Source organism: Periophthalmus magnuspinnatus, chromosome 16 (genome assembly GCF_009829125.3).
Source record: "Periophthalmus magnuspinnatus isolate fPerMag1 chromosome 16, fPerMag1.2.pri, whole genome shotgun sequence".
Lineage (NCBI taxonomy): Eukaryota > Metazoa > Chordata > Actinopteri > Gobiiformes > Gobiidae > Periophthalmus > Periophthalmus magnuspinnatus.
In genome coordinates, this window is record NC_047141.1 from 23,080,860 (window position 1) to 23,107,658 (window position 26,799).

General features: G+C 37.8%; 1 protein-coding gene across 3 annotated transcripts in view; it reads left to right on the forward strand.

Annotated features, from left to right (window-relative positions):
* LOC117383408 (F-actin-uncapping protein LRRC16A-like) overlaps window positions 1-26,799 on the forward strand; it is a 45,871-nt gene that overhangs the window by 15,838 nt on the left and 3,234 nt on the right. For 2 of the 3 annotated variants that reach the window (XM_055227844.1, XM_055227846.1), the window contains exons 3-35: window positions 193-243; window positions 4,446-4,505; window positions 5,417-5,538; window positions 6,006-6,103; window positions 6,265-6,335; window positions 6,417-6,490; window positions 6,586-6,661; window positions 10,928-11,016; window positions 11,521-11,615; window positions 13,760-13,846; window positions 15,356-15,459; window positions 17,099-17,176; window positions 17,548-17,624; window positions 18,423-18,527; window positions 18,628-18,697; window positions 19,708-19,789; window positions 19,862-19,961; window positions 20,044-20,098; window positions 21,210-21,382; window positions 21,494-21,562; window positions 22,458-22,551; window positions 22,702-22,800; window positions 22,878-23,006; window positions 23,094-23,225; window positions 23,481-23,656; window positions 23,731-23,818; window positions 23,913-24,053; window positions 24,638-24,704; window positions 24,806-25,023; window positions 25,105-25,214; window positions 25,314-25,556; window positions 25,699-25,909; window positions 26,662-26,698. In XM_055227844.1, the coding sequence (XP_055083819.1) occupies window positions 193-243; window positions 4,446-4,505; window positions 5,417-5,538; window positions 6,006-6,103; window positions 6,265-6,335; window positions 6,417-6,490; window positions 6,586-6,661; window positions 10,928-11,016; window positions 11,521-11,615; window positions 13,760-13,846; window positions 15,356-15,459; window positions 17,099-17,176; window positions 17,548-17,624; window positions 18,423-18,527; window positions 18,628-18,697; window positions 19,708-19,789; window positions 19,862-19,961; window positions 20,044-20,098; window positions 21,210-21,382; window positions 21,494-21,562; window positions 22,458-22,551; window positions 22,702-22,800; window positions 22,878-23,006; window positions 23,094-23,225; window positions 23,481-23,656; window positions 23,731-23,818; window positions 23,913-24,053; window positions 24,638-24,704; window positions 24,806-25,023; window positions 25,105-25,214; window positions 25,314-25,556; window positions 25,699-25,909; window positions 26,662-26,698 (3,481 nt within the window). The remainder of the gene's footprint in view (window positions 1-192; window positions 244-4,445; window positions 4,506-5,416; window positions 5,539-6,005; window positions 6,104-6,264; window positions 6,336-6,416; window positions 6,491-6,585; window positions 6,662-10,927; window positions 11,017-11,520; window positions 11,616-13,759; window positions 13,847-15,355; window positions 15,460-17,098; window positions 17,177-17,547; window positions 17,625-18,422; window positions 18,528-18,627; window positions 18,698-19,707; window positions 19,790-19,861; window positions 19,962-20,043; window positions 20,099-21,209; window positions 21,383-21,493; window positions 21,563-22,457; window positions 22,552-22,701; window positions 22,801-22,877; window positions 23,007-23,093; window positions 23,226-23,480; window positions 23,657-23,730; window positions 23,819-23,912; window positions 24,054-24,637; window positions 24,705-24,805; window positions 25,024-25,104; window positions 25,215-25,313; window positions 25,557-25,698; window positions 25,910-26,661; window positions 26,699-26,799) is intronic. The other variant, XM_055227845.1, reaches the window with a different exon arrangement.

The window sequence follows — 26,799 nt, forward strand, 5'->3', positions numbered from 1 at the left end:
ATCTTCTCCTTGAACTGTTGAGGTGTGTTTTTGTGGTCTCATTGTCATATGTCTTTCATGTCAGGAAAGGACGCACAGGGGTACTCGGGTTGACTCACTGTCATTTCCTTGTTCTTTGGTTCACACTGGTGTATATTTACAGCACTGTGTATTTACTACTACATGCTCATTATTCTCTCTGATCTCTCGCAGGCACTGGCATCACACAGAGTGTACCTCTTGACAGCTCGTATTCCTGCTAAGGTAAGCATCACATTTAGACCTATTTGGTCCCAGTTTAAGTGCTATGTCTGTAGCTGGCTGAGTTTAAAATATCAGCTATTTTGTAACAGTAAAATTACATATGTTGTCTATTGCTTTTTATACCTCCAAATGCTGGTCTTATAATGTGTCACAGATGGGAATTCTTTTGCACATTGCGAGGTATTGAACATCTGTTGTCACATATTTCACCAAAACCACCAGTATTTAAAACAGTACAGAGTAGTATTTGGTACATTATATTCTTATTTCATACTAGTGCCTTACAATGACAGCCTAAACTGCGATTAGTTGATAGTTTCTCAGTATTTTGCTAAAACTTTGGGTTCATGTGATCTCACAACTCTCTAAACTGCTCAGAGGCGGAGAGTAGACCAAAATCCTGTGGTAAAGTTTGCTGTTTAATTATCAACATGAAGATGACTGTCCTGGTTCATGATTAATACCTCTTTACTTACTGGGCCTGTCCACATGAAAAAAAAATGGTATAATGTTAAAAAACTTTTTCCATCAGGTGAGGTAAGGATGAGTGTGTTGCCTAGTGCACTGTAACTTTTTACTGACTGACTTGTATTCTTTAAATTATTATATATTATATCTATATTTTCATTTCAAAAAACAACATTTTACTTGAAATTCTATTAAAGGCTCTATATTATGCCTCCTGTGAGCTTTAAGCCAGGTTAGAATGTTGGGACTTCCTCAAAAACATACATGGAGTTGTGTTTTGTTACATCTCCAAAGCTCCAAATGCTCTGTTCCACTTTGTGATGTCATGAAGTGGCAGTTTTCAAGTTAACAGCTCCTTTTACCTTTTGTTCAGTAGCTGTCCAGGGCCGAAATCATCACAATCTTTCTTGTGAAAGTGCATGGAGTTTAAAAACACAATGGACCACTTCTAGTATTACCACATGACATCACAAGGTGGAACAGAGGGGTTTTTGTTTGAGAAAAGTACACAGCCTAAATATGCAAGGTTTGTGTGTTAAACATGTGTGAATGAAACCAGGTATGTTTGTAATGAAGAAACAACTTTATAACAGACCAGAAAACAGCACAATATGGGCCCTTTAAACAAAATGTGTTTTTCTAATGACATTTCTGTGTTAGTGAAAATGTAAGGCTTAATATGTTCTATCAGTTGTATTGCATCATTGGCTTCTGTCCCCTATGACCTGGCATTAAGCAGGAAAGTGAACTAAATAATCTTCATTGAAATGACAAAGTAACTTGTATAGAAGTCCACAATATCTTTTGCCTGTGTCACATTATTGCGTTAAGTGCTGTGCCAACCAAACAGCTTTATTCTAAGTCAATAACAGGCCCCTGGAGAAGTTTTAGGTGATTGATTAGAAGCTTAAAAGGGATTTATGGATTTATTGGCAGCCACAGAAAGTGCTCCACTCGTCTTCTTTCTCCTGTCACATGTTTTCTGAGCGAATTGTGTTTATTTAGCTGTGTTCAAGTGTTGTTTGCAAGAATCCCCTTGTGACTATAGTCAGATTAACGTCAGTCCTACCTCAGTCTGGCCTCTGCACTCAGTCAACCTGCTCTCTGCTCTGCATTACAGTTTTATACTATCTTTTTTTAGCTCATGGAATCTTCCAGTTGTAAAAGATTTGTGAGAATAGCCCATGTATCTTTCCCCATAATAATTCCTCTTTTGGCAGATTTAAGGAACACATGGTTTTCTCCATTGCCTCAACTGAACCTATTTATATTGATAGTTTATCTTGCGTCTCATGTTTATTGAACTTTTCATGCTTTACAGCCCGATTGGCTCTTGTCTGTTCATATAATCAGCACTGTAATTTGCACACTCTAACTCCCCTTTCTATATCCCACCCACTGTTCTGTACTTACATTTATGACCTCGAGTTTGAGTTTTATTCAAAAAACTCAAACTCCAGGTCATAAATGTTGTGTTAAAAATGTCACAGCTTTTTTTCTTTGATAATAAAAATACAGAAAGGAAGAGTTGTTGCTTGCTACAGTGAAATGCATCTTCAGCAGTTTTGAACAGAAAATCAATGAACCTATTTCTGTTATTAAGTTATTTTAGACTATTGCTGTTTTACAAAGAACAGAATGTCAAATGGTGAACTGGTTTAATAGTAAATACCGGAGCAAACATGCTGACTACACTGCACAAAGTGTGAGCCATAGCGTATAAACACATGTAACTTTTACCATTGTCTTTCTGCTAAAATACATTTCATGTTGGAGTTGACAATCCAGAACTGTAAATAGTCTCAATAAGGGGAGCTTGTGGATTTTCTGTTTGAAGTCTTGGTGGCAATAGTGGTAAACCTTACAACATGTTTGTTTCTCTGTTCTCAGAAGCATGTGAATTCCCCCTCTAGCCTATTGCACACATCTCAGTGGGTTTGTTCTTGATGGCTTGGCTCCGTTTGAGAGGCTGCAGGCCCTACAACCTGTCAGTGCAAAACTAAACACATCTCATTCATCTCTATTGTTTTGTTTTAGTTTAAAGTCAAGGGAATATATCTTTCAGTCCAGAAAAGTTTGGGCTCTTCATTTGACAAAATACAGTGTTTATGTTTAAAAGTTGGTCAAAATTGTATATGTGACTCATACAAGATTCTGGTTGTATCTCTGTCCTCTCAGTGTTAAACTCTCTCATTGGCCCAAGCTCAGGGTTATCAGCTCACTTATCACTCTTCCCACTTAAACTACCATTTACTCACTATTCAAGCCTTATGTCCTGAATGACCTTGTGCTAGTAGTTCTTTACAAGAATTGCGTGCCATTGGTGTTAAAAATGTAGCATAAACCATGCAGTGCAAAAATAGGCTGTAAGTGGTAAGGAAATATAAATAATTACACTAAATCCTAGAAATTTTAAATGCCTACAGACGCACGTAATTACCTGCAGACACACGTAGTTACCTGCAGACACACGTAGTTACCAGCAGACGCACGTAGTTACCAGCAGATGCATGTGGTAACTACATGTGTCTCCTGGTAACTGCGTGTGTCTCCTGGTAACTGCGTGTGTCTCCTGGTAACTGCGTGTCTGCTGGTAACTACATGTAGTTACCAGGAGACACATGCAATTACCTGCAGACGCGCGTAGACCTGCAGACACACCTGTGTAGCTGGCATGAATAGAAATAGTGAGCTTACATAAATAAACATGAATGCAGATGCTGAATGAGATCAAAACAAACACAAAGACTGGTTGCAAAGACACACTCCAGTGTTCAAAATACAGTAAAATAATGAATGAAATCTCTGCAGTCGATACTGTTTGCTCACAGACAAAGACCAAACAACTGAGTGTACTGACTACTACACACAAGTGCATAGACAGTCTGCTCTGAAGTCTGAGGCAGTCTGGAGGAACACAGCTCCACCTGCAACAGTCTGGCCCTTCTCCCTGGCCTGCCCTGAGGCTCTGTCTGACGGAGCGCAGTGAGACGGAGGGTACATGTACAGAAGAGAGGGAGAGAGAGCATGCCGTCTTTCCTCCAATATGAAAGGCTCTCCTCTCCTTTTTAGGTATGGAAAAAAAGGCAGCTGCTTTGTCCCAGTGCTCTTTGTCTTGAAATATCCACTCGATACAGAATTATAAAGTGTGGTGCTGGCATTTTTCTGCTTGTAGTATATGGCTTTGTTGTTAATTAAACTATGTGATGCCAAAATAATGGATCAAAACAAAGGAGTATTATTGTGTTGTGGAGTACTGGAATACTGATATGCTATGGACCTATGGCAAAAATGTTTCAAAAACATTTGCTATTCATTTCCTTTTTATCTACATTTGAACTTACTAGTCTGTTTAAACAGTAACTTCTGATGCACTCAGGATAAAATGGGAAAAACAAATGGACATGAAGAGACTGGAGCAGAACAGTTCAAATGTGACTTCCAGCTAACAGCTACATTTTCAATATCAAAACAATGGGAAGACCCTTAAGTATACCTTTTGCCAACCATCGACCCTCCTTGGTAGCATGTGTATTTAGAATAAAAAGTAAATGTGGCTTTACCTGACATGGTGGATGAATCAGCAAAAAGCCCCAGACAGACTCCAAAGAAAAGGAAACAACTCTATTCTGTCCAATTATGAATAACAGCCATTCCTGTGTGTTAGTCATTGTATGAGACCATGTACTTGCAAAGCTTTAGTCATACTCTAACATTTACTTTATTTTTTTCAGGTGGAGCACTCCCTTAACTATCTGGAGATTCAGGGAATTGCGTGTAATAAACCTACACAGGTACAAACCAACAAGCCACATCAAAGTCATAACACATGTTTCTTTTGGTGTCATGGTGTTTTAATGAAAAAGCAAGATGGCATTAGTTTAAGTACTGAAAAAAGACAAAATATGCACTATTATGTCTATGATCCAAAAAATAATAACCTTAGTTTATTACTCTACTGTTTTTACTGTAACTCTAGTTTGCATGTCAATATTTTAGGCAGGTCTAGTTTAGTCTACTAATGCCTGGTATTCAAATCCTAATTGTTGTGGCAAGGTTTTGATACCTTTTATTCCAATGCTGTTTTTGAACTTTGCTGTTGCAACAAAAAACTTTCCCCTTTGTGGGACGAATGAAGTTTTCTTATCTAACTTTATCACATTTTCTTAGGGTATAATAGGCCTACACAGTTGTTTTATTATGATTTCAGTGGATGACAAATACAGAAACTGACAAACTTGTAGTGATTAAATATCCCTTAATATTAAGCTCCAGTGTATTTCTGTACAGCACCAGAGCTCCTGTCATTGACCATGATGTACCTATTAAATATGATAATCCTCTGCTAACCACACTGTTCCTGCAGCTGAACCTCTTCACCACTTTTCACTACATGTCAGCCCATTGCTTATCATGACAGATAGCTCTGAATCCTTAATAAATAGCAGCTGGGATTATGATAATTTTGGCCTATGGAGAAGGCATATGTTACGTCAGTATTTGCATAAGTATCCTTTCAATGGCAAATGTCATTAAATCCTTACATTCATTTCAGATAAAGATACAAGATGTATATCATTAGGGTTTACCATTTACTCCTTGACATTTAAAGAAGGTTATGCAGTGGGTGAAGTAATCCAGCAGTACCATAGTAGTACTGTGAGTTATAATATGCTCAAGTACTAAAACTTTATTTGTATTGCAGCTGTCAATAGAGTATGACCGTGGATCCTTCTCGCTGAAGCTGCTTTCCACAGAAGAAGTCAATGAAGTTGTGGCACACATTGGAATATGTATGCAAAGGATCTGTCCAGGTCTACCACCACCGTGAGTTCAAACCTCAAAATAGTTCAAAGTTGTGTTAGAAACTTAAAGCTACCATCTGTAAGTTTATTTGACCTGCCCCCCCCCCCCCCCCTCCTGTTAGCTGGTCTTTTTTTCAGGCTCACCAATGATCTGTGATGTTCTTCTATCAGATGAAAGCTGGCACACTATCAGTCATCAGTTACGCAGATAGCATCTAGTGGTGTTATGTGGGAATGCAACAACACCATGTTGTCCAATATTATTACAAATGGGAGCTTTAATAGTATGTTTTTTCAGAAAAATACAATGGTTTTCATGCCTCAAGTCCAAACAAAGATGACCAAATGAAAACCTGTTCACTAGTATTCACAAAAACAATAAAAAAACAAAAAACATGGTCAACTTAACACAATGAGTGGCGCATGCATTAAGAATCAATTGTTGTAATGTGTGCAGTCTTTTGCTCTAGTTTAATTTTTCTTTTATAGAAAAGTTATGAAGAAGCTTAGCATGGAGCCTCCGGACAGGCTGACCTCTTTACAAACACAGTGGGAAAACCACAAGCCTGCAGAACCTGGGCCCTGTGGTAGGAACAAACTGCCTCACTCTGATTTACACAACTGCTTACTTGAGACTTACTTTTTCCAATGCCAAATATCATTTTGACATACACTATCTACTATAACTCTTTCATGGAGTTTTGCTGCAGTAATTCTAGCCTTAATAAATATTGGTGCTTTTATGCAGGTGGCTTTTCTCAGATGTACCGATGTGTTTGTGACTGGCTTGGATTGCCTTACAGAGAAGAGGTGCAATGGGTCAGTGTTGGGTCCATTACTATTACACATATCTAATGGTCGGTTAATTTAGTAGCTAATACACTTTGGTGTTTTTTTTAGGATGTAGACACCATCTATTTAACACAAGATTCGAGAGAACTCAACCTGCAGGATTTCAACCATTTGGAAAACAGGTAAGCTCCCAGTTCTTTCAGATTCAGTGTATAAATAAAGTTAAAATTTTGTTTTGCTAAATTGAACTAAATTTTGTGCTTTTTTTGTGCCTCAGAGACCTGGTGGCCATAATCGCAGTGTTGGAGTTTAACCAGTGGTTTACTAAGCTATCCACCAAGGACTGTAAACTGGTCAGTCTGTTCATACAATCATTATCCTGACATAATAGTGCATAATAATAAAAAGTGATGACAATTACCAAAATCACCTGCTAAGCTAAGAGACTTCCTGAAAGTTTGGCATTTACTTTATTGGGACTTCAGATTCCATTACAACCATGGCAACCCACTTTTAAACTGTATTCCTGTTCACCTGCATTGTCTAATAACTGACTTTTTAACAAGACAAAGTGAATTTAGACCTAAAATTGTACCAACACATCTAGTTTTTCTTTAACTTTCTGTTGATGCATGTGGGTGGCGCCCTTTTTCCCCGATATATCACATGTCACAGTCAGGTTAAGATTAGAGTTAGGATCAGGGTTAGGTTTAGGAACAGGTAAGTTGAGGGTTTTGGGATAAACTGAGTGTTGGTAAAACTGAGCTATATTTTTTAGAGAAAATAAATAATGATATGAGTTAATCATATTTAACGTGTCACAAAAAATACTTTCAGTGTCACTCATCTTTAAGATTTGTTGTAATTACATCTGCAGATTATGAAATTAACTCATGTCAGTCAGCTAGCTTTAATTGACATGCAACACCCCAGACAAAATGCAGAGAATTTAGGGAATCCCGTGAAGATAAACCTCCCATTGGTCTTCATCTGTTAGCGCTTACCTTCCTAGTTAGGTAGACTATAATAAAAGACTAGCTGTTCCACTCTTGCCACTACTTATTGTCTAAAACTGTATATGCAAATGGACTGTTCCTCTGCCTCCTTTGTGCCCATGCTGTGTGTTTATGGAGGATCAGTGCTGTGTTCTTGTGTGATAAGATTGTTAATCCGACGCAGACAAAGAGGTTCAGTGTCTCAGGCTGTTGCCCCCTGCAGATCTCCATTCCCCACTCTGTCTCAAGGCTTTGCCCAGTCGCACCAATTACCACACCAGACTTCACTGGTGCAAACAATTACCCGGCATTTAGGGAAATAGAATGGACACTTTTGATATGAATATTAATATCTTGTCCTTTAACATTGGAGATCAGAAAAAAAGGTTGAGTAGAGTGGATTTTTATAATACAATTTGTTACTGTATTCTTCCAAACAAGTGTTCTTAACCTTTGAGTTAAATTTTACAGTGCATTAATATTGTAGAATGCTTAAACTTCCACTTTGGCATTTGGGGATTTTTGGCACATTTTTAGATAGACTGTAGAAATATCATCTGATTAGCTTTTTTTTGGAATAATAACAAAAATCACATTACACACACTTAACTTAATAATGTCATATATTTGCATCAGCCTGGCTTTTCAGCGAACAACCTTTGCAAGCAGCCCTGTGCAAATTGGCAATGTGCTAATGAGATGGCTTGGATTTGTTATTGATCTTGTGCTGGTGGAAATAATAACAGCAAGATGGCAGTGAACTAGCATAGTAAGACAGGTTTGTGGACAAAGCTGCCTTTATGTCAAAACAAGTCCGAAAGTGTCTGGAAAGATTAGATTTTAGGAGGAAAGCTGAAAAAAGAAGATAGCTTGACATTTTCCGGGTTTGGAAAAGAGTCTTCACTTTTCCACCACCAGATGTAAGCTGCCTGATGTTCCAGCCAAATCTATTGACTCACACAGTTCAACTGAGGGGCAGCAATCCCATTAGCTTTCAAGTTAACACTAACATTTTGTTAAATTTACGTTCAAAATGTTCGTATGATTATTCTGTTACTATTGTTTGGGTGTCATGTTTTGGGGGAAAAACGTGTATAAGAAGCATTAAATCAATATCAGGTCTAAACCTAGCCTAAAGTAAAAATTGGAGACCCTTAAACAACTCTCACTATGAGAATATACTTGTGAAGTCATGCTTTACAAGTTACACTTCCATACAAGCTGAAGATAACTGCAGTCACTTCAGGCTACGATTATAGTATAACCATCTCAATTCAGAGATAAGAAGTGTCTCTGGGTGATGATGAAGAGGATAATAAAAAGCGCACACACATTTTGAGAGCCTTCCTCATTATTCTGCCCATCTCCAGATCAATCAGCCTGTTTGTGTGGCTCTAATCACGACACAGGGAAGAAATGACAGAGGAGGAGCAGATGAGCAGTGGACAGCAGTGATGAGAGCACTTCCTGATTGCTCTTTATTCACAGTGAAAGAAGCTAACAGTGTCTTTTAGCTCAACATCAGGGCCATAAAAGCCCAGTAGGGGTGTATTTGAGAACAGCCAATTCATGCAGTCCATGCAGCCAGTGTTTTGCTCTTTGAACTATAATGCCACGCAAGAGCTATGGCATAGTTGTTTGTATATAGTCTATAGTTGTATAGAGATTTTCAGTCAAATGTTTCAACTATCGTTACATTTTTATTTCCATTTTATAGTACATTAAATTACTTTTCCTATTACAATATATAGTTAATAATCCTTTGTTATTGCCCTAGTTTAGCATGATACTTGTATTGCCCCCGAAGGTAACATTACTGTTTTATTGTGCAGATTTGAGAGTGGCAAGAGTAATCCCAGGAAATTCAAATTTGAATCATCTCAGAAAATGTTTAATTATTTATGCAAAAAAACTAATATCCTTTGCAGTCTCCATGGGGTCTTGATATACAACCTGCCCTTGTGGTTTAAAACTCCAATTGCAATAAAAGTCAGAAAGATGCATTTAGATAAACATTCAGCCCTAACCTCCATATTTTTACCTCACTATTCCATGTATATTTTAATAGACTGTATACACCAGTGTATTTGACTTGGATGTATGAAATTGAACACACTGAGCACTTTACCTGAACCTGATCATCAGTCTTACCTTATAATATAAACCAGTGCTTTCACAGTCTGAATAACTTTTGTGCCTTGTCTATTTCTCTATTTCATCCCTGACTAACCCTAAAACTCCCCATCTGACATGATCAGTCCCAGCTCTCTACCCACAAACATATTCCACTTCTGTAAACACACAAACAACACTTTCTGTGTGTCCCCCCCCTCCTATCTGTCCTTCCCTCTATCCCTCTCTCTCATGCTCTCTCTCTCTCACTCTCTCCTTTCTGCTGGAGATAACAGTGAAGGACAATGTGGACAATGTGGCCTGTCTTTTGTTGCACTGTCACTACTGGTTAGTTAGTGAAAGGTTCCCTTATTGCGGAAATGCCAAATGTCAAGTATAACATCACCAGAGAGGTCCAGTAGAGTTCAACTGTCTGTTATAAAAGATATGACTGTAAAGTTGTAATATCACGTCATGACATAATTTGACCATATCCTGTGGTAAAATTATGTTATAGAGCCTATATAATGGAATTGAAACAAACTAAATGCAATGATTAAATAACAGTCCTTATTTGCCAAAACAAAACCATATGTGACTAAATAAAACTGTACAAATGTACGTCAACTTGACCCTTGTTTTAATAATGATAAATGTTTTAAGTTATAATTTTGACTTTTATTCGACTGAACATGCTGCAAAAGAAATGACTTTTTATGCTAGTGATGTTTCATATTATGTACTACTTTTTATCTTACATTATTTAACTTTTCTGTTGAATGTTGTCTCCATGGAGATGTTATTACTTTGCTTGTAATGTTCCACAGTACAGCATTAGCCTTATCTATCTCCATGGAACAAAATTATGCCACCAGGACAATTTACAGGTCAGCTAGGCAGGTGGCACACACCACAAAAGTTACAATGGTGCCTTTAAGATGTACATCCATACTGCATTCTCACTGTCCAGAACAGTGAACTAGGTCAGTGAACATCTTGGTAGGACATCATCAAAACTGTTGAATATTTCATTTTGCCCAAAAATGCTGCTGCTTTTACTTCCTCCTGTGCTGGCTCTGCTCTCCATAGTCTTGGCTTGTCACAAATGCACCATGCTTCCCTTTCACTTCCTGCAGCTCAGCTTTAATTAGCATAAGTGAGCAGGCTCCCAGGGTGTTTTCACTGTTTTACCCAGAACTCTAGCGGGACTCATTTAACCTAAAAGTATACCACTGAGTTTGCACATGACCTTGGATGTTTCCGGTGAAGCTTTGGCTGTTCCTGTTAAATGGTGTTTTGGCCTTGGAGCTAAATCCGTTAATTAGAATATTTTTAAGCTTCTGATAAAAGTAATAAACTAAACACTGTTACAGATCCAAGAGGAGAGAGTGTGACTGCTTTGCAAACTTCACATAATAATGAATAACACATAGGTCTTATATATTTTACTATTTAGAAACTACAACCCCATGCAGTCATTTGTTTAATTGACCTGTATTTTCTTTGTTAAAGTCTGCAGATGTGTGTGAGGAGATCCTAAGAGTGGTATCAAGATCAAGTCGACTGGAAGAATTGGTTCTGGACAATGCAGGACTGAAAACGTATGTAAACGTGGACTTTTATAAGCTTTGGGTTACAGTCCAATATACATACAGTATCAAAACATGCACAATAGTTAAAATCCTCCAGCTAAGGAAGTCCTGACCAGGTCTGGCTCAAGATCTGGGGATGGGTCCATATGCCCACTGCTCCTGACGGGTTACTCTAGCTGCATTGAAATATGGGTCAGATACGGAGGACAAATTTCCCTATGGGGGTAATAAAGGCTAACCAACATAAACTAATACCATACAAAATAAAAATAATATAATAATACTATAAACAGGTACAGAAGCAGGGGAATTACAAATGAATTACTTACTTTAGTTTAATTTTGCTATACTGATATTTATTTGCCCTATAGAGAGTGCCTGTATCCTAATAAACTATATCAGTTACAGCTATACTATTAGAATAATAAAAGATATAATATAGTGCCTCCTATTTAAGAGTCACTGACAAATGTTGTATACTTGCTGTCTAATGCATCACATATCAATTCACAGAGATTTTGCCCAAAAGCTCGCTGCTGCCCTGGCGAGCAACCCTAGCTCAGGACTTACTACCATTAATCTCGCCAACAACCCTCTGGAGGATAGAGGTATGATGTACACTCTTATCTGTTGCAGTGTTTTTATCTGTGCCTCGGTGCCACTCTGGGCCATGTTACTCAAGACTGGAGTGCTTTTCTTGGCTGCCCACTTTGTTGTATCATGGGGTTGTGTTTGAGACGAAAGAAGTGAATGTTATATTGTTTTAGCTAATGAATTTGGTTATTTAAAATGGATAAATGATGTAACTTTTCTGGTGGGGGGTCAGCTACCTGCTGGAAATGTTTTTGCGTTAAACTTATCTATCTTGTATTTATTAAATTATAGGTGTAGTAATTGATATAATTGCTAAAAATACCTTTAAAATCCTACATTCTTATTGAGAGGGCTTGCACACGAGAAAAGACACATCCTGGATATAGTGTTGTAAATCTGATGGAGATATGCGGAACGCATTTTTCAGACCACTTTGCCGTGTTGTTCGTTATAACGTGTTTAGTCTGTGCGTCTCAGCATGCCGAGTGGAGACAATGAACTCTATGACTGCCTCTTTGTTTTCTGGTGCATTCAATGCATCTGAAACTATGAATGGAGATGATTGGCAAAACACCACGCCAGATGGTCTGCTCTCTCGTTTCAATGACACTTGTACAGAGGTTTTGGATGCAGTGGCTTCAGTAAGACTAAAGTACACAAAGCCCATAGCGCAGCCTTAGCTTAATGAGAATACATGTGAGGTCAGGCGCGGAAGCAGACACACTGAGAGGAAATGGAAAAATTTGCATCTATAGGTTTCCCTACATATATCCAGAGACAGTCTTGTCGAATATCAGAGGGTAGTTAAAGCTACGAAATATGGCTTTATATCAAACCTGGTGTCAACAAACTGTCACAAACCACAGATACTTTTTAGTACTTTGAAGTCTCTTGTAAATCCATGTAATGTTGTTGTGCCCTCATCTACACTCTGTGAAAACTCCTTATCATTCTTCAGAGTTAAAGTCTTTGCTCGTAGACTGCCACTGCTCCCTGTTGTGGACCCCGTAGCTCCAACAGTCTGTAATTTAGTCTGAGTGTTTTGAACCAGTGTCTCTGTCGGACATGAAAAAAAATTGTTCAACATCCTTCCTTGAGTCCACTAGATATTATTCCAAATCATCTGTTGAAGAACGTTTTGTTTCTATCAGACCTTATATTACCAATGTTGTGAACTTGTGTCTGATTTCTGGTTTTCTTACTGCTCTTAAACATGTGTGGTCCAACCACTTATCAAAAAGCCCAATCTTGATCGAAATCCATCTAAAATTTGCCCCTTTTGTCAAAGGTTTTAAAGAATGTTGCATATGACCAACTACAGGTTTACCTTAATCTGAATGAAATTTGGTTTTAAATCCCAGCACAGTGCTGAAACAGCTCTTTTAAAAGTTTTTAATTTCCCTTTTTTAACTGTTGGCTCTGGGAAATCCATCAGCTGCCTTCGACATGGTGGATCACAGCATCCTTCTGTCCCGCCTGGAGACAAATGTGGGCTGTTGGTTTTGATTCTGTCTGCCAGACAGGAGTTATTCTGTGAACCTAGAGCAGTGCTCCTCCTCTATGTCTCCCTTAGAGGGTGGTGTTTGGCTAAACAAACCCACTGCCTGGGCCTGACAGTGTGATTGATCCTCTGTTCTCTTATTGTCACCCTGCAGTGAGGAATCTTCTAGTGATTGTGGAGTCAAGCTACTTTCAGTTGAGGTTAAAGTAAAGCCTTATTTTCCGCAGGCAGATTTTGGAAAAAGCAATCCACGTATTTGTAACTTTGCGTTTAGATTATTATAATTGTTGATATGTGGGACTGGACCAGGGCTCCCCACTTACAGCATGTCCAGAATGCTACATCTTGTCTGTTGACAAAAAACTAAGAGATGAGAGCACATCAAGCCTGTGCTGTGCAACTTGCACATCGTTCAGACAAGCAAGTGGCGAAATGAAAAGTCGTATAGTGCACCTTTTAAATATATATAAATTTGATGTAATGGTGAAATCTGCTTTGTCATAGTTTAAGAAGTGCACAAAGCTGAATAATTTATGGCAAAACGTCACAGTCTGTCTGTGGTATGAATTAAAGATGGTCAATGCTTGCATATTCAGTCAAATGCAGGCACTTGAATTGGAAATGACTGATAGAAAATTCTTGGCCTTTTTGTTGCAGGTATTTCATCTTTAGGTGCTCAGTTTGCCAAACTTCAAATGGGACTAAAACATTTAAACTTTTCTAAGACCTCACTATCACCCAAAGGTAAGAACTATTTATGTATATTGATTATTGATTATTCTATATACAATGATAGACCGTTAAAACAGTGGGGGTTTGAGCTTGCTTTCAGTCAGGGCTGTGCTGGGCAATTACTTTTATATTTTTGTATTTCACACATTGAACAATTATGATTTTAATCAGTCCAGGCATTAGTGAGTAGTAGTCTTTCATACAGGGGAAGCTGTCTTCATTTTTATTCTTATCTTTTCCTAAAATTTTAGGAAAAGATAAGAATAAAATTATGTAATTTTAATAGTTTATTACACTTCTATGGGCATTAATTACTAACACATAACAGATATATAGATCACCTGTTTCATAATAATCCTCAATTTCATGATTTTGCAATTTTTATAAATCAAAAAATACAAATTAATCACATTAATTAGATTAATTGCCCAGCACTACTTTGAACACATGTGTTCAGAATGTGTAATAGTTCTAGTTGTATTATTGTTTTGGGGGTTTTTTGGCTCAAGACACTGAACTGGCTGTAGGGACACTTTGTAGATTAATAGATAAAACCATGTTTACAAACCACTCTCCAAAGGCCACAGCTGCACTTCCTAAAATGAGCTCACTGCATTAAAGGGTCAATCTATAATCCATACTCTAAAAGCCCACAAGCACATCCACTGTATTAAGGGCATTGTCCAAGCTGAATTATATTACGTGAACTTTATGGAGTTCTTGTTTAGTTCTCATTTAGGGGTATATATTTTAAACCTCTTAGTTATCTTATTTACTCATTTCAGTCAAGCGTGCCCTCACATGTCTTGAAGCAGGCATGCCAGATCCGAGCTGTAGAAGAGGTGCATGTGATTGCCATGTGAATGACTGGTTGAGCGAATACCTCCTAACTCGCATTCCTTCTCAACCAACACTTAAAGCGTTTCTGTCAACTATAAATACAATGGAAGGAGCTGGGACAAAATGTTGACGTATAAAATGGAAAACCACCTTCCTGTACAATGGCCCATTATATACACTGAAGCAAACACTATATTATGAAGATAAACATTTCTACACTTTCAAACAATAGATAGATTTTTTTTTTTCATGAATACCGAAACTGTAACCTTGTATTTCACCTAAAAATTATCAATATTTTTGCTCAATGTGCTATACATATACTGTAAATGTATATTTAAATTGTCTTATGAATTATTTTGTCTATTTAAACTATCCCCATATCTTAACATTTTATTATGTTGAATTCAGTATGCTATTCTATAAAGACAAATACGTCTTGAATTTCCATATATTTTTACAACATTTAATACAACAATACACTATCCCATACGGTGAACTAAGCAGTGGTTTAGAATTACTTTACTTTCATTTTCTGACTGGGCATTCTGATGGTGACCTGGGTTGTTTTCAGCCACTTCATTTCCTCTGCTATTTCCTTCAATATGCTGTCAAAACATGGTCTGGAGATGGGAGGGTGGTGATAGCGCTGACTCTGTCCCTCTTTGTGTTTGTATTCAGGGGTGAACAGCCTTTGCCAGTCCCTCAGTGCCAACCCGTCCATCCCCGGCAGCCTGCTCCATCTGGATCTCTCAGGGAACATGCTCAGAGGAGACGACATGCAGGTAAAGGGGATGCAAAAACTGAGCAGATCTATTGTGACTAACTGATTGTTGGCATCTGCATTGAAATAAAAAAAATCTGTAATGGTTATCATACAGTAAATGCACACTTCATGCCATGTGCCAAAAAAATACCAGTATTGGTTACCAGCCTGTACCTTGACTCCATACAATATATTGTACATTGATCTGTGAAAAAATGAGAGCTAGCTCTAGATTTTCCAAAACATTTTGTTTGTCCCTGACAGTTGCTTCGATAAAGGTCAGAGAATCAGATGTTGTTGGATGAGAACCATGTGGAAACAATTGCATGTGACTGTACTAGACATTCCCTTCTGTCACTCTGATGAACCATGACAGAGAAACAATTAAGTGGGTGGGGCCAAGACTTCATTCTGAAAAAATGTTTTCACTTAGTGTTTTAAACTGTACACAGCCCCTTGAAATCGTATCAAGTGGTCTTCAACCAGCATGTCTTTTTTATGTTAATGTGATTTAAAATACATATGTATTGAGGGCACTATAGAAACAATTGTTTGATGAATGAAATTTGACTAAAATAGTTATCCGTGACAGCCCAGGTATCAAACACAGTGTCTGGGTATGGTTTAAACTGATGGCACTAATTGATTAGAACAGGACATGTCAGCGTTTATGTGGGGCAAGTCCTGCTGGCTCATTACTAATCACTGGACATGCTGCACTGTAGGAGACTATTGACTTTTGAGAGCCTGGATACTGAGAATACTGGCTGGATTGCAGTCCAAAATGCCTTTATTTTTATATTAATGGATGGATCAGGAAGTACTATGACCATTAACAGTAAAACAATATAATTGTCAGTGCATCTGTTATTCTTACGACGGAGTATAAGGGTCACTTGAATAAAAAAAACTTTGCGGGCGCTACCAGAAAAAAAGTCGTAATATTATGAGATATATAGTCGTAATATTATATTATTATATTATTAAAAGTCGTAATATTATGAAAAAAAGTCGTATTTTTATGAAAATATAGGCTGCTGTGCGTGAATGAGTGACCAATGCATTATGCGTTATGGAGAATTTGGAGCATTTTGTTCAGATAAACTTTCAACTGGGGTTTACACACGATGAAATACTGTGTCTTTTAGCCCACCATCACGACACTGTCATCAGTATAAGTACTTTGAAGGGACACTGCAAGCATTTGAGTTTTTTTAGTTGGAGGAACCAGACAGATTTGGAAGAAATTGCTATATCTGAACAAAATGCTCCAAATTCTTCATAACGCACTGGTCACTCATTCATGCACAGCAGCCTATATTCTCATAAAAATACAACTTTATTCTCATAATATTACGACTTTTTCTGGCTTCAACTTTATTCTCGTAAAATTACGACTTAAATGTAGAAATGCTACGACTTTATTCTCGTAGCGCCCGCATATTTTTTTTATTTAAGTGACCCTTACACTCCGTCGTATATTCTATATTTAGCGATATGTTGTCTTTTTAGTACATAAAAACCAGAACATCATAGTTATCAGGAAACACATACCCTTAGGATTACCGATATTACATAAGGATAAGTCTGAGAAAAAAGGTTGAAAATAATTAATGCTATATATTTATACTTACGAAAATTGTGTGTGTGTTTTTCAGCATTTTTACCATTTCCTGGCTCAACCAAACAGCTTGTCAACCCTTGATTTATCCAACACTGACTGCTCCTTGGATCAGGTAACACATAAAGCTTTAATGTCAAACCAGCCAACATAATTGATTGCTTGTCCAGTAGCAACCATTCATGATCATTTTATTTTGTAAACATGAAATTGCTGTTCAGTTGACTTTTCAAGATAAACGCATAGTTTAATATATCATATGTGTTGCAACAAATGTAATTCAGTTATGAGCTCCATGCACCAAGTGGCCTGAATACTGTGATGTATTGATGTGGGCCTTGCAAGCCAAATCCATGCATTGATTGCTTTGAGATGTAGCCAGCTGTCAGCTTATCGCTGACGATATTGATTAAGCTTTAAATCATATTTTGTACCACTAGCACAGGTTTGTGTTTGGCTAACATGATGCTGGCTGTGTGTTGCCAGGTTTGCTCCGCTCTGCTGCGAGGATCAACCCAACATCTCTCAGTGCTCAATATGTCAAAAGGTGTCTTCCCCCATAGGTATGGCAACACAACCGTGGTTTAATACAGTATACATGAAAGCACTTAAGATCATGCAGTGGAATAAATTGGAGTCTCTGTATGCACCTGGCCTCTTTCATCTCCTGCCTGAATATATTTATCATGATGAAAATTTGAATGCGTGTGAGATAATTTAGTTGTAAGGTGAATCAATTGTGCACCTGCTTACTAAAATAGCCAACAACAAAACCCAATTTAGGATATAAAATATAATTTAAAATCCCACTGTGTGACGTTTTAGCCGAAAGATGTTCTAAAATAACTTGATTGCACACAAAAAAATAAATAATTGTAAAACATGTAACATGCAACAGTCTTTCACTGGTATTGACTTAATAAGCTTAATGTATGTAGACAAAAGTGCATTGTAATTGTTTATGTCTCATTTGAAGAGCCATGTGAACAGTTAGTATGCCACCTACTGGTAAAGTTTGTAGTGTCGGCAGGAAGATGGTAAATCATAAATGGCCTAATTGTGTGATAAAAGGTACATGATAATTGTCTGTTGTATCATATTTGGCAATAGATAGTGTGTCACCAGCTGGTTATACATTTTAATGCATTATTTTGTTTCATATTCTTTTGACAGTGCAATTTATTGGTAAAGTCAGTTATATCTAATGCAGCCCTTACAAACATGTTTAGATCCCTGTCAAAGGCAAATTGGTCTGATGAGAAGAAATGGATGCTATTGTCTTTTATAAACAGCATTCTTTTACTTTTCTAATGCAGTTACAACAATATGAAGATTATATTTCTTTTCCCTCTCTTCTTCAGGAAAGGCAAAGAGGTGCCGCCATCGTTTAAGCACTTCTTCAGCAGTGCCATGTCTCTCAGCTTTGTCAATGTGTCAGGAACCAAGCTGCCTCCAGAAGCCCTCAAGTGAGAGACTGCTCTTTCATGTGCTGCCAATAATTACTAGACTCCAAATAATTAGCATTTTTGAAGTTCATGAGCAATTTATCTTTTCTATGTGTTTTAGAGCGCTGTTGTTGGGGCTGGCTAGTAATGTCAATGTCAAAGATGTATCGCTAGACCTCAGCTGCTGTGAGGTAAGCAAATTCCAAATTAACATGCATTTGATACAGTGTTAATCTAAAATGAAATGTTTGGGGTTTTTTTTGCATTGTAATACATTAAGACTGTCAGTATATTGCACTTGTATACTTGAATTGTAGGTGCGTGATGCGTGGTAGCCAAAAAGTGTGGGTGTGTTTTTATAAATTAAATTCAATACTAATGTAATACAATTAGCTTTTGGGATGCACTCCAAGTCCATTTGACATACCACTGACACCGCTAACAAGCTGTATATTAATGGAGGAGTTGGCAGGAAAAGACATACGTGAAAACTTGATTTGAAGTCTTATCTTTAATTGTTTCATCACGGCTCACTCACAAACATGCACACGGCATCTCCATCTCCTCCCCTTCGCTCCAACTGAAAACCACAGCTTGTTATGCATTCAATGGGATTGCTAAAGATAACACATGAATACAAATTAGACAGGAAATTCAGTCCTAGATTTCCCATAGAAATCTTCCCAGAGTTAATGAACCGTTTCGTGGCGGCAACCCAAAATCTGCTCCACTTGCGCTGTCAGAATCACTATGAGGGCTATGTCCTCCCCCTGTAGCTTGATACAAATGTTAGTGCTCTGGTAAATGCATGTTTGTGTATGATCATTAAGCATCTGTGTTTACTGTCTATAATTGCGGTCTTGGCCCTCACTTCCTGTTTTTTACCCACAATGCCCCTGTAAGCTTGGCCATTGTGTAAGTACTAAGCCGCTTTCTCTAAATAATTAACACCCCATTCCTTCATTATTGTTTCTTGGTCTGGCAGATGCTTAATCATCCAATGGTCATTTTTCATATAGTTTTATCATTTTACACACCCCATTGCTATACAGCTGCAAGTTGCATACGTAGATGTATAGTACTTTATCCAATCTATTGCATGTTGTTTTTTTCATTTCTATGGTCCTAAATCTTTGCTTTATTACTTGTGAATTTGTAATGCATCATTGAATCATATTTTTTCCCCTTTTTGTCCTCATAGTTGCGATCTGGAGGTTCTCAGATCCTTGAAAGTTGCATTGCAGAAATCCCAAATATCTACAGCCTGGATATTTCTGATAATGGTAACTATTTATGTCGCCCTATGTAATACCATAACATTTAAACTTATCCTGCTATTTTCTTATCGCATCTAGGCCTAGACTCAGACCTGTCCACTCTTCTTGTCTGGTTGGCTAAGAATCGCTCCATCAGGCACTTATCTTTGGGAAAGAATTTCAACAATATCAAATCAAAGTATACAATCTACATTAATTACATGTCAAAAGCAATATTCTATAACATTTTTTCAAGTTTTTGTATTTATTTATCTTTACAGAAACTTGGCACCAGTGCTGGATAGTCTAGTACATATGATTCAGGAGGAAGAGTCGGTGAGTTTAGGTTTAATTTATTTTCATTTCTGGCAATCTATTAATAAGTAAGCTACCTCTCTAGCGGGGGACAGTGTCACTTGAGTAAAAATATACCCATAACAATGATATTCTCACGCAGTATTTTGATAATATTCACTCTGACACTACATCCAACAGATCAGTGTGTGGATGCAACTTTCTCCTGCCAAACTCAGACAAGACTGAAGACATAGTCTTTGGCCCACAGAAACAAAGACAAAATGTCAGCAGTCACCTCCAGTCTCACTCTCTAAAACCTTCAATCAGGCTTGAAATCTAGGAGTAATAATGGACTTAGACTTGAACTTTAACAGCCACATCAAATCAACAACATCTGCAGCTTTTTACCATCTAAAACATTGCAAAAATCTAAGGTATACTGTCAAAGCCAGACTTGGAGGGACTTATCCCTGCATTTGTCTCCAGTAGGTTGGATCCTGACTAGAACTAAGAAGTATGAGTACATGCGTGTATTATATTATATATTTCTAATTTTATACATCTTATAATACTGATATCCAGTTAATTTAAGCATACCCTTGTGGCCTCATGGTATCTAGTCTCTCTCTTACACGTCAATTCATTAGGTGTTTTTATCACTGTCATCTGTAGAGGAGCTGTGACACATTCTGCCCTGGTGCAGGGCCTCACTCTTCCCCCGTAGGATTATAATGGCTAAATTGATGATCCTATTGAACCTCTCTGTGCCAGACTGGTCTCTGGATACTTGTCCTTTATCTGTGTGTGAGCTGGTTATCAGGCTGTGCAAACGCAACCACACAGCGCAAGTTGATGGATTGCTTCAGACGTCTACATGGGTTAAATGAGCCTGTAGATGTTAAGGTATTAAAATAGCATAGGATATTTTCAAGCTTCTCCTCAAGGCGATAACAAAACAATAATAATTGTATTATTTTCTTCCTATTTTCTCTTATTATGCAAATTTTTTGTGTTAAACACTTGAACAAAAAAGAAAAGCTGTTCAAAAAACTTTTATTTTCATAAATATTTGAGAATTTCTTGTAATGATCAGTATTGGCAGTAAATATTAATATCTAATTGAAACCTTTGCTCTTATCTCTCTCCCCAGTCCCTCACCTCTCTGTCTCTAGCAGACTCCAAACTCAAAACTGACCTGACTATTGTCCTGAATGCACTGGGCAGCAATACCTCCCTCACCAAGCTGGATATCAGTGGGAATGCCATGGGTGACATGGGAGCCAAGATGTTGGCAAAGGCACTGCAAATCAACTCTAAACTCAGGTTAAAACTTTACAGTATTTTGACATTTCTGCTGTGGTTAAAACATAAAAAATATAAATGCTCACATTTACCATTCCATTATATGCTACCTGACCTACTCTTTCTGTACAGGACTGTGATCTGGGACAGGAACAACACCAGCCCTCAGGGTCTACAGGATGTGGCGGCTGCTTTGGAAAAGTAAGTTATACTTCCCAAATATCTTTTTAATATTTCTTTATAGTTAAATTCATAATATTAGTCATAATATCCATTGTTGCAACCTTAGTGTGAGTGGTGTAGCATACAAGACAGTTTGTGCTGAGCATCAGGAAACTTGGAGATGTGTTTCAATATTAAAAGAGTGGAGCAGATCAGAGGAGGACCCAGGAGGCCAAACAACTGACACAGAGGCTATAACAAAGAGAAGCTGAAATGAATAGAGGCGCTGACAAAGGCAGAAGGCACAAACACAGTCTGACTGATATTATTTTTGACGATTTCTATCTGTCACTTTGGTTTGTGGAAAATGACACTAGCATCAAACTGAATTGGTTTCCAGGGCTCATCTGTACATGCACCTTTCTCATCTTCTGTTTATCATATTCAGACTGGAGCATAATCTAGTCTTTATATTGTATTACTCAATAAGCAATTTTCATTTCTCGTGCCACTTGTTTGTGAATGTGATTTTGCTTTTGTCACACAGTCAACGTGATGTGTAATTTTATTATTCATAAATTAATTTCTTCTGTAAATTTACATTATTGCTGCTCTCTGTTGTAGTATTGTGATCATATTTGAACAGGTTTCAACATGTACTGTTTATAAAATCAAAACCAGCCTTCAGCACTGTCTCAGACTTCTCATAAATATGTATTATGTGGAGAGACCTCTATTACAGCCGCTGTAACCTTTGTAAAACATGGACTTAAGAGCTGAGAACAGGGGAAGCTCAAGACGGACAGAATAAGATTGATTTCTAAACGCCTTTTAATCTATGGAATACAATTATAAATGTTTGTGAAATGCAGATGCAGATAATTGGAGGAGGTGTGTTCATTGCAACAATAATGTCCTGGCTTTAATCTTGTAGAAACTTCACAATTCGATTCATGCCCATTCCCATCATCGATGCCTCCCAGGCTTTGAAGGCGAATCCAGAGAAAACAGAGGACGCCTTACTAAAGGTGTGTTACCAGGTCCCTATGTTGTCTATGTTGTCTCGAGCCTTACATATTATGTAGTATGGATTTTGTGGGCCAGAAAGTATGTGCTATGGCAGAGGGAATCAATCTGCATTACCCTTTGAGGTTTATTTATGTGTTTTTCCCCTTTAGATTGAAAATTACTTATACAGGAACCATGAAACCAGAAAATACTTGCAAGAACAGGCCTATCGTCTTCAGCAGGGCATTGTGACCACAACCACACAAACGGTTTGTTTGCAAATATTTGTTAAGGATAACTATACATTAAGCAGCACCAGGTAATTATTGATATTTATTTCATCTAGGTTATTGACAGAATATGTGTAAAGGTTCAAGACCATTTGAACTCTTTGAGAAACTCAGAAGCAGATACAATAGTGGAAGATGTGAAATCCGCTGAAAACCTCATTAAGGATGCAAGAAATTCAAAAACTGTAAGCAAGATTTATTTGGAAAGTGAACCTGCCAACCGAGGTCCCCACACCTTTGCTGTGATTGTTTATTTGCCTTTATCTCTGTAGCTGCTCCCTAACCTGTACCATCTGGGCTTGTCTTCTCGAGAGGAGGTCAACAGCTCTTCAATGGGGCCCATTCAGGAAAAGCTGGAGTCTATGGCCGGAGAGGTCACCACAGTTATGGACCAACAGCTTCAAGTAAATAAATATGAGATATTGTTTAGATGGCTTTTATGGCACTTTTATTATTATTTATTCACTTGTGTCTTGCTAACTAACCTTGCCCAAGGATTACAGTTGGAAATTAGTTTTGGAGCAAGAACTAGCACATTAACAGAAATGTTCATTAATGTGCGCTGCCTCTGTTGAAATAAATATAATTCAGAAACACAAAATTCACAGTATAAGGTACATTTTCAGACTGCTCACACCAAGTTCATCTGTTATATACAGACCTTATTGGAGTCTATGGTGGATGCAGCCGAGCGCCTTTGTCCACATGTGATGAAGAGGAGTAACCTTCGTGCAGAGCTGTTGAAAGCTAGTTCATCCAAAATTCTTGTTCCCAAGAGTTTTGTCACTAGAACTCTCTTGGAGCAGTCAGGAGTCGATATTATCAACAAAATCAGGTGAGAAACGTGTATATCGATTAAATCTTAAGTAGTGGTTTTTGGACAATGATTATATCCTCTTCTTTATTTAGTGAGGTAAAGTTGAGTTTGGCATCATTCTTGTCAGATCGTATTGTGGATGAAATTTTAGAAGCACTTTCTACATCACAGCATACACTGGTAAATATATCTTATAATGCAAGTCAAAATTGCATTATATGCTTGAGCTTTTAAACTGTATGCACAGAAAAATGTTTAATATTGTTTTTCACAGGCAGACCATCTGGTGCAGAGAGGACGTCCATTGGTGCAGCAGGAGTCCGTGGATCTTGATGTCCCAGAGGAGAAGATCCCTAAACGGGCCTCCACTGAGATTTTGGAGGGGGAAAGACTGGATGACTTGGAGACCTGCATGGTAACAGTTTTATGTCACAATATAAATGGGTAATGATCAATCTGAAGGGTTTTTGTTTTGTTTTTGAAGTGTGATTATCTAATTTTGGATTTTGTTGTTTAAATATTTACTTAAACCTCTTGTGCAAATGCAGACTTGATTTCTCTCTTGTATGATTATGCCTGTTATGTTTTATTTTCCTTTACTTTTCTTTTGTACCTACTTTGCTCCTTGGAGACTCTTTGCTGTACCAGTGTAAGTAATTCTGCACTGTTGCTAATTCTTTTCAAATTCACTGCTTTATCACTGGCTCTGCTTAATTTACTATTACTATTACTTTGTGCTTGGCAATAGTCACAATCTGACCCAAAGCTAAAAATACACAGCGCAAGCATAGTAATAGTATGAGGCTTATAGCTGCCCATCAGTGCCCTGTGTTATAGGGGTTGTTACTACATATCACTGCTTCTGACTTCAGTTGCCTTGTCTCTTGGTGCATTAACAAGTACCAAATACTAAATAGGATGAGTTTAATTTTTGTTGCATTGTTTCAAATATACTTTTCAGGACAGTAATTTGTTAATAGGATAATGATTTTTGTTCAGATGACTCCCAAATCCAAGAGGAAAAGCATCCACAGTAGAATGCTTCGACCAGTATCCCGTGCCTTTGGTAAATCATAAGTCATGCCTAATGAGTTGATTAAGTCTTTAAATACTTTAAAGCATAGATTGATGGTTAAATTTAACATTACGCTTTGGTTGTTTTTGCAGAGATGGAGTTTGATCTGGACAAAGCCCTGGAGGATGTCCCTGTTCATGTAGAAGACTCAGCAGTCTCTCAGCCCACGCCTGATTCAGCCCCATCCAAACAGGAGCAAAGGTCTTCAGGGGGAATGATGACTCTGCCGTCTGAGGAAGAGAAGAAACTACAACACTTCACCAAACTACGGCCACGCAGAAACAAGAAAACACACTCTAGCAAAGTACCAGTAAGTTCAAACTGTGCAAAAACACACAACACACAACACAATGTACAGTGTTTGACTTGCCCTAACATTTGCAACTTACAGGCATTCAGCACTACATTATCCCAGGATGGAGAGCAGAATGGGCTCATGGGACGGGTGGATGAAGGCGTGGATGAGTTCTTCTCTAAAAAGGTCTCGAAACTGGACTCAAAGTAAGTACTAACTCTTGTTCCAGCTATTTTTTTTTCTTTAAGTTTTAACTTTTTAGTTGTTTTATTTTTTTTCTAATTTCACAAACTCTTCTGTCGTAGACGTTCCTCAAAGAGTTCCGAATCTCATGACGGAGAGAAGAAAAAGAAGGGAGGTTTTCTGAACCTGATCAAGCGGTCGTCCAAAGACAAACCTGACAAACCGGACAAATCAGACAAATCAGACAAATCAGAGAAGAACCATCCCATTGCTATATCCACCACAACGTCCTCCTCCAGTATTCCAGAAGAGCCCTCCTCACCTAAGGTGGCGCTACGGAGCCCAGCACATGAGCCAAAATCTCGGTACTGACTTTTTGGGTTTGTTTGTGTTTTTTAGGATTTGGCAGAAAACAACAATATTATGCAGAGCTTCCATATTAAAGAAGAATAATGACAAATTATCTTTGAACAAATCAGTTTAAGTAAGACCTCTGTTTTCCTTCAGGGACACATCGAGTCGTTCTCAGCCCGCAGACTACAGCAGCAGCTCGGACCGATCAGAAGACTTGAGGACCCCAGACTCTATGGATGAGCCATGGGAGGGGTCAGACGGGCGAGGGAGTCCCCAGGGAGGGAAGAGGCATCCTGGGGTGCAGATGATCGGCAGCGGGCTCCTGGCTGAGATGAAGGCCAAACATGAGAGGAGAGTTCATAAGGTAAAAATACTAACTTTGTTCTATTACAAGCTTTTACTACAACTTGAAATGTAAGGGGTTTGTTCCCCCCTACCACAGTACAGACTTTAACACCTGGTTGGCATCTGGTTTGAACTCAACTAGATAATCACAAAGAAGAGTTTAGTGTAATCAGCAATTTACTGACTTTGATTTGAATAAAATGCATAGATCTTTTTAATCATTAAGTCTAGTAATTTTTCTGTATAAAATTTTAAGTACTGGTTGTAGTGAGCAGTGAAGTAAACAGGTATTCAGATGGAATAGTAGTTAATTTTTAATTTTTTTTTTCTTTGGCTGCAGCTGTGAAAGCAGAGCCCGTCATCAGCTTGTCAACAAAATGTATTACTCTTATCATAGACTGCAGTGATGAATTTTAAAGGGAGCTTCCTATATGTATAGTTGGTGTTAGATAAAAACTACAGTAGGTTAGCATTCTCACATTAACATGAAGTATGGTTGATTGTGGCTAAACAGATTCGGTTCAGAACAATAGCCATTCAATTCTTATTATGTGATGACGCCCTCTTCTGGTTGTATAAGGAACAACATGGTAATTTTTTGTGTTAAGTGGTTAGCAGCTGTACTGAATTTATAACTGATCATGTTATTCTTTAAACAGATCATCATCACATGTATTTGAATATTATACTACATATTTATATAAAAACGTATATGCTTTGATCAGGTTTTTCATAATCAAATGCAATCTGTTTGTCTGTTACTTTCCACAGTCTTCCAGCCCAGACAGACCTGAGAGCAATACAGCAGGTAACACATTTTTATCATTCTTAAATTTTTACTTAATTTAGTTGGATAATACATGTTGTAAATGTAAATGACAGTTTTACTTAGTTTGCTTTATTTAAACG